The sequence below is a fragment of the Cyrtonyx montezumae genome, unplaced genomic scaffold (assembly GCF_038088225.1).
Source record: "Cyrtonyx montezumae isolate F1298 unplaced genomic scaffold, pur_monq_1.0 scaffold_4, whole genome shotgun sequence".
NCBI lineage: Eukaryota > Metazoa > Chordata > Aves > Galliformes > Odontophoridae > Cyrtonyx > Cyrtonyx montezumae.
The window spans coordinates 30,896,160-30,914,740 of NW_027072045.1; the positions used below are offsets into that span (position 1 = coordinate 30,896,160).

At 44.0% G+C, this 18,581-nt stretch overlaps 1 protein-coding gene across 2 annotated transcripts in view; it reads right to left on the bottom strand.

Moving 5' to 3' along the window:
• The window catches only part of MICU1 (mitochondrial calcium uptake 1), an 80,614-nt gene that overhangs the window by 49,873 nt on the left and 12,160 nt on the right, over positions 1 to 18,581 (bottom strand). For both annotated transcript variants that reach the window (XM_065746690.1, XM_065746689.1), the window contains exons 3-4: positions 7,900 to 8,050; positions 4,069 to 4,231 (exon numbers count right to left, since the gene is read on the bottom strand). In XM_065746690.1, the coding sequence (XP_065602762.1) occupies positions 4,069 to 4,231; positions 7,900 to 8,050 (314 nt within the window). The remainder of the gene's footprint in view (positions 1 to 4,068; positions 4,232 to 7,899; positions 8,051 to 18,581) is intronic.

Consider the following 18,581-nt stretch of genomic DNA (forward strand, 5'->3'; position numbering starts at 1 on the left):
GGAATGATTTTAAACTAAATCTGGCATCTCTAGTATCCTCTTGGGTCTTAATACATCCTAGTTGCATACCTTCAGAGTTTTATATAAGCCTACAGAGACCTTCTCACCACAGACTGAGAGAACACTTGTCACACAGCTCATGACTGCTTGCTCCATAGAACATGAAATCTGACTGTTAGAAATCCAACTCAAAATAACAAATAGCTTCTGAATTGCTACAGTGTTGAGCTTGGTTATCTTGTGTTCAGCTGCTTGTACAGCCCAGGTATGACAAATCATTTTAAACCTATACAGTCTGAACATCTTTCCCCTTGCTCCGTGCAATTTTAGAGTATTTCCTCCAGTTAGGCCACAAGAGCTCTACCCTCCTTCAAGCATTCACACTGCACTGAGTATTTTATGTTGTGATTCTACATACTCTAAAAAGTGATACTATGCCTAAAGGTCCGTTGCATTAAGCTTTTTTTTCCCTCTTTTTACATACTTTGTTACATAAGCCTTCGTATTTTCCACAAATTCCGCTCTGCAGAAACCTGCACACTAGGGCTGCAGTTTTGCCCTTGAACAACACTGCCTCAGCCTACAACTTGGAAGAGCTCAGGACAGAAGACATCAGCTCACTCTGTTCTTCACAGCTCCTCCAACACCATCCTGCGTGCAAACATTGCAGGGGCATAGCTGCTGCTTTTGGCAGCATGTTCCTGGTTTCTGGCAGACAAAAAGATGAAAAATACTACAGAGTATGCCCAAGACCTCAGGTTTTTGAGCTGCTGCAGAGTGTGGTGGATCTTGAAAGGCATCCATCATGCAGCAGGAGTTTGGGTTAACTAGGGATGGAAGAACAAAATTGGTTAGGGTATAATCTCTGTCTCCCTCTAGTGTGATGTCACAAGACACAAAGGCTTTTCTTTTCTAATCCTTATCACAAAGGCCAAAAAGAGAACTTTGGGGAACTCAGACAGGAATAGAGGGGAGTGAGCGTGGAAGGCAGACTCCCTGCTCCACGAACTCCAAGACTTCCATGCAGGCTGACAGCTACATAAGACTGCAGAATGCCAGCAATGTCCTTCAAATACTTCAAATACCAGGCACTGGCTACAGCTCCTACAAAGTATCGTAGTGTTGTATACTCTCCTCAGCAAAAGCCCACACTGTATCCAAAGACCCGGAAAGTCCAAAGTGGAGCTTTGCCCTTCTCACTTAAGACTTTCTGAGAAGTGTTATCAGTGGGTTCAGGGCTGGGTCTGGCTGAAACATGCAGCAGGTAGAATGCAACTATCCCTGCCCATACAAGGGATACAAGAAGTAGTGGGAGAAAAAAAAGACAGAACTGCAGGGAGCAGATATCACTGCCCACGTTTCTGTTGACACTTGGACTTTACAGACAGCACAAAACCTACTTTTTTTTTTAAAGCAGCATTGAAGTTGGATGTTATTCTCCTTTGGGTTATTCTGATAGACGTTTCCAAGTTCAGTAAGAGTGCATTAAAGCTTAGGCCCTGCTTGCTGGCTTGCTTAGGAAGCCAATGGGACACAAAGTTATGCTGTGGCACAAAGTTTTGCTGAATTATTAAGAGAAAGTCATCGGCATAAGCTAGCGAATGGGCACTCACATTCCCTAGACTAACAAAAATGAGTACACATACAGAAGCACTGTGAGGAACACAAAGCAAATGAAGGCAGCAGAAGGATTTTCACAAGCAAGCCCAGGTACCCCTGGCACTGAGCACCACCACCCTCGTGCATGCAGGCAAGGTGTGCAGGCACAGCACTGTGTTACTGCATGGGACCAGGAGGTGATGACTACACAGCCCAAACCCAACAATACCACTTACAGAATACCTTGGAGTCAATAGGACTGCAGAGAAGCCCATGCTTCAGTTCAAGCACGAGCTCATGATCACAGCTAGTATAATTACAGGCAGCCACATGATTGTGCAATGGAGGTTTCCAAGGAGCACCCAGAGATGAAGGCAGGATGCTCCCGCCCCAGTGCAGGGCACACCCAAGCTGTGACTAAGCAAAAAAGCAGCCCCAGCACTTAATCACTTATAATCTAGATTATCCTATGAGTCAAAGTACATATAGATGTTTAGTGCAAAAATAAATCAGCCAGCAGGTAGCAGTGTGTCTTAATGAAATTTCTGGCTTTAAAATCAGATCTTTCATCTTTTACTACCAGCTCTTAAAACATTTGAGAACAAGGTTATGGCTGGTTTGACTTTAGTGTGGCGCTAAATGTTTTATTTTTCTAGAGTTCATTATGTATTTAAAAATCATTTACTGCGATTGGCACTCGTAAAGAACTAGCAACATAGCAGTAGCTTTGTAAGCAAATTCACAGCAGTAATGGTCCTCAAGACAGATTTTCAAGCCAACAAGATTAAAAGCTGCCTACCCCTCTGCTCTGCCTGCTGATGGGCAGCCAAGGCCCAATTTCTTTCTCATTCCACTTTCCAAGAGTACCTGTATGAATCACAAATGTAATTTTTTCCCCCTTATAGAGAGCTTTGTGGCACTCACTGGCAGTACTTGCAGGCTCTTAAAAGGCTGTGATGAGCTTCAAAGGGCCATTTAAGCAGCTCACCTAGCCAGAACGATAGATACAATATGAAGTTAGCCACTTGCAAGACTGACGAATTATTCACCTTGGTTTGTCTCCAAAGATGTTGCTGAGCACTCCTTCACATTTTCCACATACACTTTAAAATGCACCAAAGACGTGCACTGCATGGAAGAAGCAGTCAGATGTCTTAAAATTAAGCAGAACATGGTTTCTGTTTTTAAGTGGGCTCAGAAAAAATAACATAGATGGGAAGACTCACATTCAACCAGGTGCTACTGCTTTTCAAAGCACTAATTCAAGGAGCTTCAGATGCATAAAATAGTAACAAATTCAATAACTACAAACATTATCCTGTTTATTGCTCCAACCATTCCTGCACCGCTGAAACCATGTCATGCATTGGAAGAGTTTCAGCCATTTTCAGAACTTGTTAAAGACACTAATATCAATTCAACAGCATGTTCTAATGCTAATGACAGGATTATTTTTGACTTTCCTCCTGCACACGCTTCATATTGTTGTTTTCTAAGCACAAGTGTACACAAGTTATTTAGCAGCTGTCACAAGTTATGAAAACAGTTTCACAGTTTGTATATAAACCCCACTCTGAAAAAGTTAACGTTTGGGGGTTGGGGTTCTTTGTTAATGCCTGCAGATGAAACGGAGTTTCCTCCTTTGAGGTGCACTCTACAAAGCCTTACTTCCTATGACTCAGTCAAAATACAAGTCTCCTGCAAAAGAGAAGAGAGAAAACTTTCCTGCCACCCCACAAGACCCAGCTGCTTCCCAAATGCTCAGAACACTGCTCTTCAGCCTGTTGCTTCCCAGATCCCTACAGATGCCACACACCTGATGTGTTTCACAGCAAACAGCAGGAAACCTGGAGCAGGCAGAAAGGAGCCCCACCCTGGCTAGCAGCATCACAGCTCAGCCAGGCACTTAAGGGCCTGTACCCCTTCATGTACAAGGTTTTCCTTGCCAAATCTCTTCCTTTTACAGGTTTAGGAAGCGATATGTGAATGTTCCTACCAAAAAAAAAATTCTTTCACTATTAAAAATGCAAGGAAACCATCTCTTTGAGGGCTCATAGTACGGAGATCTGTTATATTGCAGTGTTTGGAAACACTGCAAGGAAACCTTGCTTACAAGCTTACACAGACATGCAGCAGGCTCTGTTGGAGCGATGAGCACAGCTTGCAAGCAGCTCAGTTGGTAGCCCTCAGCCTTATTCCTCTGCTCATCACTCCTGTTATCTGCTTGTGCTCCACTGCATCAGCATAAAGTGTGAGTTGAAAACATTTTTTATTAGGGCAGTACCCCAGGCACTAGTCAGAGAGCAACCTCCTGGTCTTGTGCTGGGCATGGCAGTCTAACAAGACAGATGGTACCCAAAATAACAGAACAGTTTGATGGGAAATTTAAAGACCAGGTAAGCAGAGACTGCAGTTTACTCCCTGTTGCTGTGCTGTTTTCTCCAGTTACGACACACATACATCACTTACTTTCCGGTTGTTTTTCATTAGGCGTTATCGATCTCACAAAGTCCTGTGGTGTCATAAAGACCTCAGATTCGCCGTGTTCATTTATCACTTTCAAAGTAGCAAAGTATCGGAAGATCTTGTCTGGCGTGGAGTAGGCTCTGATCCGGTTCTCATATTCCATCACCTGGGAAATAAATTTAACCAGCATTAGATGCACACAGGTTCACCTGAGACACCAGAGCTAACAGCCATCATTAGACTGTGAAGGTTTTGCCATAAATAATGTTGAAAGGGTCCAAAAACCAGCCCCCTATGGTCAGCTTCTGAGCCCCCAGGAAAACTGCAGGCATCAGCTCCTGATGTTGCAGGATTAGGAACAAACACTACCAGAACTAACTAGCAGTAAGCTTTGCTTCCCCTCCGCCATCATGAAGAGTAAGATGAAGACAACTTCAGTATCCATCTTAAACATAACGAAGCACCAATGGTAGGTTTGTTAAACTAAAGCATCTCAGCATTAACTGAAGCCACAGTGCTGGAGGGTGTGGCTCCTGACTGGTATACTAAATGATGGAAAAAGAACAGTCACAGAGGTGGGAGAGAACTTCACTTCCACAGTGAGGACTGGAAAAAAAACAAACTTGGAGACACAGCTGTTTGCTACATCATCAACCCCTTTTTTTCCCCTCTTTTCTATCATCTTGGCAAAAACCTGCAGAAATTTCACTCAGCCCGCTAGGCTCCTTTGTTTTTTTGTTGCCAGTAGTGATTATTTTGTATCTATAACTACTTTCCCCCAAGCGTACAGCTATTATTCATCAAAGAGAACAGAAAGCTTTTGTAAACAAAATCACTCCCTAAGAGAAAAAAGGCAGAAAGACCTACACTTTGTTATGTGCTAGAGCAGAAGGGTTTCCTTATTAGTTTAGCTTTTCATTTCTGCATTATTATAAAGCATGTTTAATAGTCCATCACGTACTTGAAACCTTCAGCACTTCTGGCCAAGAGCCACAAAACAAAATCAAGGCTCTGCTGGAAGACACCAGGCAAGATCAAGGGCACTGCCAAGGCATCTGTAGATCATTTACTTCTTCGGTCTTGCTTCAGACTTGTCCTTTAACCCAAACAGCATCTCCACCCTGATGTTCATCAGAAGGATGCATAATTCGTCAAAGGGCTTGCAATCCCCTGCCATGGAGCACAGAGCCTTTCCCCAGCACGTGCTACAGCTCAGCCCTCCAGCACCCTGTGCTGGCAGCAAGTCCCACCTGGCACCAGTGGTGGTACTGATGTGGCTCTGACACCATCTCAAGCCCTCCTCGCACTCTTCCCAGCACCACTGTGATCACAACCATCAGGAACAGAAATATCCCTACAAGCAGATCCCTTTACAGCAGCCACCCATCAGTTTACAGAGCTTTTTTCTTACCTCTCCCTCTTGCTACCAGCCTTTGCACCCTACAAACGTAACACAAAGTCCTCAAAGATACTGATATTGGATGGAGACCAACTGTTTCACCACTAAGTTACAAGACACTGCAGCCCCGCTGATAGACGCTGCATGGCAACACACACTTTCCCAGCTCTTCCCAATCCCACACCTGACAGGTGGAACCTTCTTAAAGCACAGTGATCTTTGACTTGTGCTTGCAGGCCTCTGAGTCCTTCCTGTCCCGCAGCCTGACCTCAGAACGGAGAGCACCACACCCAACATACATCAGACAAAAACACAGCGAGGCACCCTTACCTTAGAGCAAGGCAACTAGAAAAACAACAGAACCTGAACATCCTCAAGCCCATCACGATCATCCCTGGCAACAAAAGCAGAGCACTCCTTTACTACATAAGCCCTTCCATTCCACCCATGCGTACTGAAAAAGGCAAAGCTTCCCTAGCTGACTCCCATGAGGATGATGGGCACGTAATCCCTATTTCTTCACAAAACTGAAGCTGCTGTTGAGACTGCCACATTTATGCTGAACTGCGGGTTAAAAGGAAGAAAATCCCACGCAGACACGAAAATAAAGCTCTAAATTAACATCTCTATTCACTTCCAGAGCATCACTGAGGCCTTCCTGACTACAAGTCAGTCCAGCATACCTCAGGCATACTAACAAGGTAGATTAATTACTGTTTGTTTTCATGGAGTTTCCTGCTGTAATGCACACCAAAATGAAGTCTCAGCAGAATTACTGCTCCTGAGGCAGCATACCTGCTGGACCCAGAGACTGCTGTACACAAATCTCCATAAAGCAGTCCTAAAGCTGCATGCAAGTTCTTTAACAAATCAATAAATCAACCCACTTGCGTGATATACTCCTGCTCCTTAGCCTCTGAATGGTGAAAAGCCTTAAACCATCTCCTCCTTTTCTGCCCAGCACAGTGCACACATCACAACAGCACATGCCCTGTGCCTGTCCCTACACCAGCCCTACACCCACTGATTTGTATTGCAGTTTCCTCCTCACTGAATCACTGCCCAAAACAGCAATGTCACTTCTCATTTACTATTTCACCGCTAGTCAGCTTCATTAAAAGCAACGTTGGGATGCGAAACAAGTGTTGAAATTAAGCTTAATTGAAAGCATTTTTCTCAAGGAAAACTCCCACACTATTTTCAATTAATTACAGGAAGAATTGGAAAATGTTTTTACTGCATTTTGGCTTTTTGTTTTCCTGAACATAGAGAAGAGCCAGGCGTTCCCTAGCTGCTACACCCGACTGATGGGGGGAGCAGCACGCCCTGGGCACAGTCCTGTGTGAGTCAGGAGCTGGGCACACCTTCCTCTGCCATCAGAGCACCCAGGAGGACTGACTCACTGCTCCAGCACCAAACACTCATCATCCTCAGTGGGTTCGCTCAGCCACGGAGATCAGTGCCTGGAAGGCCACCATCCTGCATTCAATGAAGCAGAAGCAAGACCAGCACTTGGTTTGGAAAAGACACATCCCACCTTCAGGCTGGAGAGAAAAGGACTTGCATGTGAGATAGACTGTGAGATCTGTTCTAATCTGTACTCCTGAATACTTCATATTTTTAATAGGAAAAGCTGTTAAGCCACTCTATGACTATCCACAATTTATCATATAACAGGATTCAGCCTCCAGAATATGGACTTAAAATAATCACCAGAAGAAAATTATACAGAAAAGGAATTGTGAAGAGCATATACTCCCATTGTCCTCTTTGGCACTGCAGAAACATTAAATCATCAAACATAGGCCAATAAAACTGACATCCAGACAGGTTTAAAAAATAAAATAGTGCAGCCTGCCAACTCTCAGTTACAGGACATTCCATCAGACCAAATTGTACATCCTGTAATAACAGTGTGCTTACAGATAGCACCAAACCAGGCAGATGCTTCTGAACACAGCCCAAAGCTCTCAGGATTACCCACCAGTGAAGGCAGGTCACAAGTTGATGATGCAACTCGTTACTCGAGCTTTCCTCCTCCTGAAAACACTTCTCATACAGGAATTAAACAGGCATTGCAGACAGACAAACGGGATGCTTGCAGGTTTAAAGCCATTCACTGGTTTCCCCCATTTTGCTTTCACCACCCAGCTGCAAGGAAGCAGAGAGCCATCCCGCAGGCATCAAACAGGAGTGGGGGGCAAAGGGGTGCTGTGATTCAGAGGCTCTGTGCGCTGTACTTCCCAAAAAGGAAGGTTTAAATTTCGAGAAATTCAAGGTTATGCCAAGAAAGGAGGTTCCCAAAATAGAATGGCCATTTTAGAGAACAAAGACGAGTACAGTCCAAAAGCCTGACTGAATATGTCAGTGTTATATGAAAATATTTTCCCACTGCCATGCAGTGGCTGCAGGTATAAAACAACTGAGTTTTGCACCTTACGATCCCTGAAGCCAGAATTCTTCTTCTTCTTCCCTTCTGGCTGAGCTTCCTCACTGCTCGATGCCACAGCCCTCCTGGCCTCATCGCTGCTGCTCTCCCCCTCCTCTGCCCTTGAGTCATGCTTCACAGAGTCTTCTGCATAGGCCCTGCAACAAGCAGAAAGAAAACAGCGGTTCAGAAAGTTACTCAGAGGACTGATGGGAAAGAGCACACCATACTTCCTCTAGCCCTAAATTCCACCCATTTCCCCAAGAAAGACTGATATAGAAGTGACGGGTATGTTCTACCACCAGCACTGAAGGATCCAGAAAAAAAAGGGTCTCCATTTCAGCACAACCAGTGTGTCTGTTTTTAATCTCCAGCAGCCAACAGGCTGCATTATTTCTCTCTTCTACCAACAATGTCTCTAAACCTCAGTGTTTTGGGATCCATAACAACAAAAACTGGAGTTACTCATCCTCATGCTGGAAACATACCTCTCTGTAGGCAGGACAAAGAAATACCCCTTCTGCTGGTCGGACAGCAACCCTGTCTGTAGCCAAGGTACTCCTCCAATTTGCTCTGAGCAATGTGCAGGACAACCAGCAGGAGGGTTAGAAACACAGAAACACAATCCACCCATAAGCCAGACAAGGCCATCTTTCCTATGCCTTACCTATAAGGCAGTTAACAACCAGACCACATCAACCATCAGTAGGGTTATGACCTTTATGCCCGTGTTAACTATCACAAACTCTGCAGCTTAACTTCTTCCTTTCTGAGGGCTCTAACAGCTTGGGCAGCCATCCCAGCCTGCCTGTAACCTCTGCTAAGGTGCCAGTACTTTTGCAATCCTGGGGAATGATTTTAGTCTAACCACATGTGTACCCGGCTCACACCCAGCCAGGCGCTGCTCATTAGCCAGCAGTGGAAAGCTGGTGCATTGTGCTCCTTGCAACCACAAACGTGATTATTCACAGCAGCATGATTTTGGTTCAAAAAAGCTCAACAAGATTCTGGAAGTCTCTCAAGCTTCGAGCAAAAGGCTCTGCTCATTTCATCCTACCAGCTTCCTAGCAAACTGACACGGTGTGCAAAACAGGCAGAAGAGTGTGTGCTGCAATGAAGGGACGGGAACCCAGCTTGATGCAAGCTAATGTTCATTTATTAAGCAACAACTCAAAGCTTATATACACAGAAAGGCAGCGTGTGTTAAGATCTGACTGGGCAACGGTTAAATTCCTTAAGTTTAAACATCCTAACAATATAAAGCACTCCTATTCGTCTAAATAAACAGTTCCCTATGCCTTCTGTTACAGTGTCCTGTTTCTTTTCACTCCTCAGATGTGGTTATCTCTACCTTGTCAGCTTATCTTTACACAGCCTGCATCCAAGGCTTGTGGTCAAATTCTTGCATAGCCAGCAGCTCTGTCTGGCTTGCACTCTTGCCATTATCCACAAGTGTGTGCTTCTCTCCAGCAACACAGAGCTTTGCAGCAACCTCAGCAGGTCATATTCCAAGAAGAAATAAGGGTAGGTGCTCCTTCAATAAAATCAGATGTTAACACTGTAAGCAACTCACTCCTTACCAATATTCAATAATTCACCAATAGTTATGGTACAGGATTAATTTCCAGGGGCTAAACAACTCCCAGTACTTTTCCTGTACTCACAGGAAACAAAAGACTTTATAGAACAAACTCCCAAAGAGAATACTTAAGAACAGAGAGGATCATGATGAAAGCAAATTAATACTGTGATAACTACCGAAAGCACTCCACCAGCTGCCACCAAGTGCCAGCACTGCTTTGAATACAACCCACCGTCCTACAGCTGGGTTAAAGCAGTTCAGAGACTTCTAGTCTGCAGTGGAAGAGAATACGTCAAACACAACACTGGGAGGGCTTTATTTAATAAAACACACAAGTGCTTGGTGAAGAGGCATACTAATGAAGCTTCTCTGCACAAAATGGAGAGCAACGCATCAGCCTATCCATCCTGAAAAGGTCCTGAGTCTGTAAGTCTCACCACCTTTAAGAATCCCACTGAATCAGATCTGGCTCAAACTGCACAGCAGTTGGATGATGTGTGGAGCAGAGCAGTGACTGCACACTATTTTGTTCTGGCTGATGCACGGCTGGCTCCAGCTGAGGCTCCAGCAGCAGTGCTGATGAGGAAAACCCTTCTGCAGGCAGGACAGCAGTCCCAGGCAGCTCTAAGAGAATCTCTTGGGAAAAGGTTCTGGGGACAAAAAAGCAGTAAAAAAAAAATGATTGCTTGTATAAACAGCCAAGCTGCTCTGTAGCAAATATGCCAGAGGATAGCTGTATCAGTGAAGATTTGCTCCTGTAACACTTGACTGACAGCAAACCAGGGAAGGGATAAATAAAACTTACAAATGAAACATTTTCAGCAAAACCTACGCTTTCCTTCAATCCATCATGCTGTCAAGAAGGTTGGCTGTTGTGATGCAGACATAGGCTCTTCAAACACAGTAGGCTCCTCACCCCCCCTTTCTAGTTTATCTAGGTAATTAACTCTCCTCAACATATGGATCACCTTCCCACCATACAAGCAAGATGAGATATGAGAATAAAAGCAGAATTTATTGCCTACTTCACAAGCAAGGTTGCAAACAGTATCTGTTATTCCTTGCCTCCAGGCCACAGTCCAAACTACACACTGAATTCACCACAGAAGGATCTGCTCCCCACATACACCTACAGTGAAGTATTTTATGTCCTGCACAATCCCACTCTGTTTTAAATCTTGGCTTCCATCACCTGCAACATCCATCCTGCATTCACATAAAGGAGTCCTTCAGCGCAGACACCGACACAGCTGAAAAAACTCCTCAGTTCCAGAACCACATGCTGCCATCAGTGAGCAAAGACTCCACAGCCTTTCTGGGAGAGAAACTTGCCAGCTCTAACTTTGCTCCAGTTCCCTTGCTCGAGTCAGCATGCCAGCTCTTCAGGCAGCAACAGCATGCCTGCTGCTAGAACTTCTATGCAAAGGGGAGACAAGAGTAAGGAAGACTCACTGCATTGTGTGCCAAGATAAGCTGCCAACCTTTCCCCTCGAGGCGTGCTTGTCCTGCATCCCAGATGCCATGCTTGGAACCTTCTGGTCTCTTTGGTTTTTTTCCTCCCTGCTGAAAGGAGTTGAAGGAAAAGAGTATTTCTCACCTACTTAGTACTTTCTGCTGTTAACTCCTGCAGAAAGCCAACAACAAAGCCTAAGATGGTATTCATCTTCCCCCCAAGATAGACCATTAGCTACCATAGCGGATTACTCAGAGCTAGCTTCTACATAGCAAATCATTTTTCAAGAAAGCCAAACAAACATCTGTAAGATCTACATCCAACAAGGATCCTGGGATTTCAAAAAGACTCCAGCTGCAGTCTTTCCAATTAAAGGAGTTACAACTCCTCATTTTGAAGCGTTTCTCTTCTTCTAAATAAGACAAACAAAAAACTGTTTTGAAATAACAAAGCTTTGCTCCAGAGATAACAGTGCTCAGTTACTCTAACTCTGAAAGCAACAGAGGGGTACTTAGCTACCAAACAGACTCAAAAGGAAGCGAGGAAGCTAACTAACTTGAGCATCCAGGTGTCAGCAAAGACCTTGCCACAGAACCAGGAGGGGAGATGAATCCTGCCTGACAGATGCATTCTTCAGTAGAACGGAGCTACAACACTCCTTGCATACAAACATCTGATCCGGAGACATCTAAGTGAGGTTTAAAGCTACTTCACGCTTTCATAATGAAAAGTGAGAGCAAGCTTTGTCTGGTTTGGATATAAAAGACATAAAAATATGCATCCTCCAAGGACAGAAAGACTAAGAGAGGAGCTGTCTCATCCTCAGCTCAACCACAACCAATGATTAGTCGGATATTAACCTAAAATAATGATTATCCAAAGCCCAATTTTTCAGGACTTTGTCTTTCTCAAAGAACTTTTTACCACTTCTTCCTTTATCTTACGAAGTGCTTGACACTAATGCAAGTCAGCACAATTAATCTGCAGCCAGAACTGTAAAAAAAACATGGCAATACTAACACAGGTTTCAGAAACTAATAATAGGAAACAATTAGATTGAGGAGATGGCTCATGGACAAGAGCCATAGCCCAAAATAGGTCCAAGAACATAAGGAAACAGCAGCATAGCATGGGAGACGTGCACATCCTTCCACTCCAGTCAGCAGCAGGCACACCCTGCTGAAAGCACACTCACAGTCACTGAAGGTGCATTCAACAAAAGGCTGGAGGAAAAACAGAGAGCATGGGAAAACTTGACCTAGGGTCATCAACTTGCTGTGAACAGAAGAAAAATAAGGAAAAGAAGAAGCTGAGAACTGTAATATGCATAAAACAGCTGCTGCAGGGCTTGTGTTGGTCTGGTGAGGACAGGACAAGCAGCAGGCATGCTTCAGAACATCATAAAGGAAAAGACTTGTACACTAGGGAAAGAGAGAAAAGCATGTGTTTGCATACATATACGCACACAACTTGTGTAAAGTGAGGACAGGAAGCACTGGAATCAGCTGTGGGAGTGCATTTATTCTATCACTGCTCTCTCCATCACCAGCAAATTGCTATAAATAGGTGAGACAGCTGCCTGTCAGGACCAGGCTGGAGGCACTCAGACTTGCCTTGGCAGCAAACTAGCTGAGTGCACATGCTCCCTCCCACTCCCTTCACTCAGTTTAGGGGCTGGCACCTACACACGACACAGATGGACAACCCAGAGTGTGAGGACCTGTGCTGCAAGCCCCTTCTGAAGGAGACAGCTGTGAAGAAGCTGAACCTGAACTGTTTTAGGTCAGTCTTACCAGCTAACTCAGCTCATGCAGGATAGCATGCCACTCCACAGGGATCTCTTCCTGCCAGCCAGCAGAGGAAAATAATTGCTCTGCAAAAGGTTGTCAACCCTAATGACATGCTGGAGGCATCCCGATGACATTACCCTAATACCCTTGTGAACTGTAAATCTCTGCAATATAAGTTCTTAAGCCAGGAAACACTGCTTATGTTCCAAGCAGGGCTCACTGAGTGGCAAAGAGGAAGGTGCCCCAGGATTGCAGCTGGCTGATGCACATGGCCATGGCTCAATTACATCCTCATGCAGGAAAAAAGACACTGAGCCTGGGGCCATAAGCCTGTGTTCTTCACCTCTCCAATGTACTGCTCACCTGAGCTTCATTTATCCACATTGTACTTTAAACATCAACAAGCTCAAAAGCTTCTTCCCCGAGAAAATTACAGTTGCTTTCACTCAATGCTGCAACTCCCCTTGAGCTTTCTGTGGGCATTCAGATGGTACAGCATGCTCCAAGAGGGCCAGGTAATCCTGTAAAGCTGCATGGTGGGCAGAGACAGCAAGCACAAGGACAGATGATCACAATAACTCAGTAAGACCAGGGCTGGCATCCCATTCTCCATTCCCAGTCCCCCCAGAAGACAGCCGTCAAACTTTGCTTTCAAGGAATAAGAATATCTTATGCTGGGAAAGAAGGGAGGCAAAGCAGTCTCCAGTGTGGGACCCCACATAAAGACTGAACACTCTCAAGGCTGGTGCGAACCTGGCTTCATCAGGCTGAAAACTGAGCGACATCGCAGCCTGATTTAGAGTTACAGTTATCAACTGCTGAAAATGGTTTTCTTGGATGGTTAAAGCTTACACTGAAGGGTGAGAAGGATGCCAAAAAGTTACAACTTGAACTCATAAGAAAGTGAACAGTAGAAAGGGGGAAACAGAAACCAGAAAGACAAAAAGCGAACGTTAGACATACTGTGTATAAATTAAAAGCCAAGTACTGGTAAGGGTAACTGGTAAGGGACGCAGACACCCAAGAAGGGAGTAATGCCCAACAGAATACTGTCTTTTTACTGCCAAAGTTGTCAAAAACAACAGGAGCATGTAATAAATGAAGACTCTTCTCTGTGTTACTGGAAGTGACAAATCTATAAAAACAGAGCAAGCATTCACTTCAAAACATTATGGTTTATATTCTCCATATCCTGACGTTCTCAGGAGAGCACTGAGACTTTCAGCACTTAGACAGGGCTGAGATCTACCAAAAAGAGCAATGCTGCAGCTATGTATTTCAACCTTTCAGCAAGAATCTGAGGCTTGGTTTCAATAAGAGCTAGCTGAGACCTTGTGCCCAGTTGTTGTTTATACTCAGTAAGCTTGAACTTGGTGTTACTCACATTTGAAAAGAGTAAACTGGCAACAGGTGTAATGACAGACTTGTCATTTAGGCTTTTTGGTTACAGGACTAAAGAAGAATACAGGTACAAGAGCTTATAAAAAGCTAAACATGAATGCTAAACAGATGTCATTTCTTGATGAGATTACCAGTGTTGTTGATAATCACAATAACATCCATGTAATAAATGCAAGCTCCCATGTGGCATTCCACTTGCTATCGGATGATACTGTAATGAATAAGCCAGAGTAACACAAACATCAACATGGCACATTCAGTGGATTAAAAACTAATGAATAACACATATCTATATACAAGCATTTGATCATCAGCAAGTGGCTGAGCTTCTTCTGAGCTCTGATGATGGTAAATTCCTGGCCCCACACCATCTTTTACTAATGACACTGAGGATAAAGTCACTGAGACTCTTGCAATCCATCAGCAGAGATTCAGAGCTTCAGCCTTGCTTGCTCTGCAAGCTAAGCACAAGCAAGCACACAACACCCATGAAGACTGCCAAAGAGCAAGGGAAACATCTGGGAATAACAAACAACGATGTATCTGCAAGACTGGCTTCATCCATCCTAGAAGTTAAGAGGCTTTCAGAAGCACTGCCATTGAACATAACTCCCAGAGAATCTTCACAGTCACAAGGACATGTGCAAACCTTACACATGTAACTATAGGAATCTCAAATCACGGTTCAGCATTACACACTGATACTGTTCAGTAATTCTGGGGAAGCTGCCTGTATTAGGTCCATTTTCTCCTCCAGCATGCTTTATTTGCATGGCAGCACTACTCATTTAGCAGTCACATCGTACACCAAATAGCATCTTAAGGAAATACTGATGTGATGGGTGACTTTCAGTGTTTACCTGCCCTGAGTTCCTTGACAATATTTAGTTTCCCTAAAGACAGGCAAATCAGGTTTCTTGAATAATGTAAAATGTCAACGTAAGTTTATTAATCCAAAGAAGACTACTTTCCATCAAGCTGAACAAGCCTGTACTGATAATTTACCACAGGGAAAAAAATTGAAGCAAGACTGACCCCAGCACCCAGTCTTCTGGTTGTTAAAGACATGAATCCTCATCAACATCTGTGCTACAAGCCATGAAATGAAAATGTACTAAACATTAATCACTGCAGCATCTGCTTCTATTGTGCCAGCTATAGGCTCAGCCCTGCAAAGCAAGAAGAAACTGGTGAGTCTGCTCACGTGCACTGAGCAAGGCACATTTCCACACTAGAGCCCTTTATAGGCACCCAACATGCAGCACTTGTCTTCCTGACCGTGCTTTTCGATTCATCTTCATTCCCACAGAGGAGGACATGAGAGCAGAAGAGCAAATACAGAGCTCAGGTAAGTGGTGTTGCCTGAGTATTGAAATTATTTAAGAGAGTTTAGAAATGAAGACAAACTTGAGCAAAACAGTGGGGAAGAAAGGGAAAAAAAAATGTTTAAAGCATCTGATGGATGAGTTTCATAGTTAACCTGCAAGATGGACTTATTTAAACGCAGCAAAGATGTTACTGCTTTGGATTCTTAAAGGACTATGCAATCTGAATGACTGGCAGAGAAATACGGGTTATGAGATCACTTTGTGGAGGAAATGAGGTTGCCTCAGGCTGCTTAATTCTCTTGGTCTTCTGACAGCACCGGAAGATCACAGGAGGGCAGTCAGAAATGAGGTAATGACTTTCAGACCATGCAGTTATCACATCTGCAAGCCCAAGGAAGGTGACATCTGGGACCACTGCTGGCTCTCCAGCTTACAGTGTATTCATAATTGTGTGCTGAAGAATTCAGCCTCCCTCCCCACAGACTCAGTCTTCAGCATAGAAGAAGCTGAACAGCTTGGGAAAGGTGACAGCAACAACAAGACTGGACCCTAAAGCTGAGACAAATTGTACGGTTCCACATCAGGAATTAAAGCTAGATGTTACTTGCACTGTATTAATCCTAGATCTCACAGTTTGTGCTTCCTTTACTGAGCCAAGAAATCGCTCCCTTCACTCTGCTCCTAAATTACTTTGCTTCCTGAAGAGATGCCGCTTTGCAGATAACTTCTGGAGGAAAACCAGGGCACTCCATGGGACACAGACCAGGTGAGCCGGCGCCAAGTTATTCAGCCTAAAGGGGAGGCAGCAGGTGGGAACTCTGCCACCAGAGGGCACCCATATTGTTTTTTAGAAAAAGAGTAAAAAGTGCAACTTAAAGTGACAAGAAGGACCGAGGGTTCCAACAATGCCTACCTGTGTTATGGGAAAGAAATCCAAGTGTGGCCCTGTAGGAGAAGCAGCCTCAAGGTGTTGTGGAAAGCAGCTTTTTGCATTGCCAGCAAGGCAATCTGTGCAGGCTTCCCTGCACAAATCCCAGATTTGATTTGCTATGCAACATTTAAATAAGATACTGCACTCACGTTGTGATCACGTGGCTCTGCATGTTCAGGACTATACCTGTGCTTTGAGCTTTGCAGTTCAGCTGAGGTCACTCCCTGCGGCGTACTTCAGATGTTTTCCTCATTCACTCACTTTGGCTCACTCCCTGCCATCAGATTCTTTCCTTCCACCAATGCTCATGGGTAAAAATAATGAAGCCAAAAGCCACCAGAAAGGACAGGACACCACTCATAGATCAATGCACCTTTGAGCTTCAAAGAAAAACCCTCAGCACAGCAGTCCCAAGGAGAGTCCCTTAAGGTTGTCATTTGTCACTGTGAGAATTAAAAGATGAAGCAGAACTCTTAAAATAAAAATAGCATCAAGAGGGTAGTACCTACAGATTTCACATCTTTTCTCTCCTGCACCAGGTCAAGTGGTTCCTGAGGCAGTTACAGCTATAAAACAGGTCTCTCCCCTCTTGACTATGATTTACACGATATCCTTTGTTTTGCTAAAATGCAAAGTCACTTTCAGCTGGCAGAAGGTATTTCCAGCAATTTTTGCTATGAAAAATGTATTCTAAGCAAGTTACTCTAAAACTCCTAAAACTGTACTGGAAAAAAAAAAAGTAATGCATTCTTAAACAGTTTGCTAAGGGCTGATCTAAGCTTCAAAACTAATTCCAAAAGCACTGAGAGAAAAGCCACATGAGGAAGACAGAAAGCTGTGAAGGTCAACAAATCAAGGAGGGTGATGAAGAAACGGCGTCCCCTACAGAGCATATTCCAGGGAAACAACAGGAGAATTGATACAAGATAGTCCAAGGAAAAAAGGGGAAGGAAGGAAGGATAAAGTTGAAATGCATTTTCAACCTATTTGAGCAGAAGTGGCAGCCAGCACCTGAACAGCCCAGCTCGCCAATGAGGAGCCAAGCCTGAAAAGCTTGTAACAGATCAAGGATACACTGACACAACCGGGAGACAGGTATCTCATATTTGATTGTTTCAACTTAAGCAGAGGATGAAGCAAGAACTAGAACAAGTAAGGAATAAAAACAACAGACAAACATGCTGATAGCAAAGAATTCCATTGCCAATGTTTCAGGGAAAGACAAATGTCTTGCTCTTGCCCTTAAGTACCAACATGTCTGCAGAAGGATAAGAAATATAGCATAGCTACATACATTTCATCAGGAACAGCCCTGGCAACATCCTGCTTGAACCCTTTCTGCACCTCCAGGAACTACCTCTGCTCACCCACGCCATTCAACGTTGGGTTGACTGTACTGACAAGCTTCAGCACTGAAACCCCAGTTCAAGAGCTGAGCCAGGGTGTTGTGTGCTCTCAAGAAGGTAACAGTGGCCACTTAATACACCTAACTGGTATTTGGAAATACAAAGCAAATAAAAGTTTTACAAGACTATTGGTAATATTTTCTTGCAACCATTAAGCTTGCTGCAAGCTAAGGTTCAGTAGTTCCCATCCATATATTAATGCCTTATTCAGATCAGCCAATGACTACACCAAGATTTATTTCAATTAATTCAGTTCATTATACTAACACCTAGCTATTTAATTGCTTCTGTTGTCAATTGGAATCCCCTTGGGTTTAAGTTATTGCTTAGAAAGAGTAAACTTCATTACTCTTCTGAGCTCAGCTATTTGCATTGCCAAAGCATACTCCACCACTGCAGAACTGAGCAGCATTAGCTGCTTGCACTGTATAATTATTTAGATGATATATACACCACCAAAGGCAGCAAGAGCTTCTGGAGAACAGCAAGAGCAGTAAGCCTGAGGCTTGCAATGAGTAGCTATGCAGAAGGCCACGTGCCTGCAGAATCCATCTGAAATGCATTGGTTTCAGGCTGTACATGAGATTCAGAAGAGCCACCTGAGAAGTCCTGTGTCTTCCTACTGCTAAGCAGCAAGGGTGAGCTCAGATACAGGCAGCACCATCTGAATCCCTTTTTGCAAGGTTCCTCATCATCGGAAATACAATAAACCTGTTAGGAAGCAACAAGTTGTGACTTCATTTTTGTATAAGCACTGGTCAGAGATCCAGTGCTACTGGGAAAAGATAATCAAGAAGC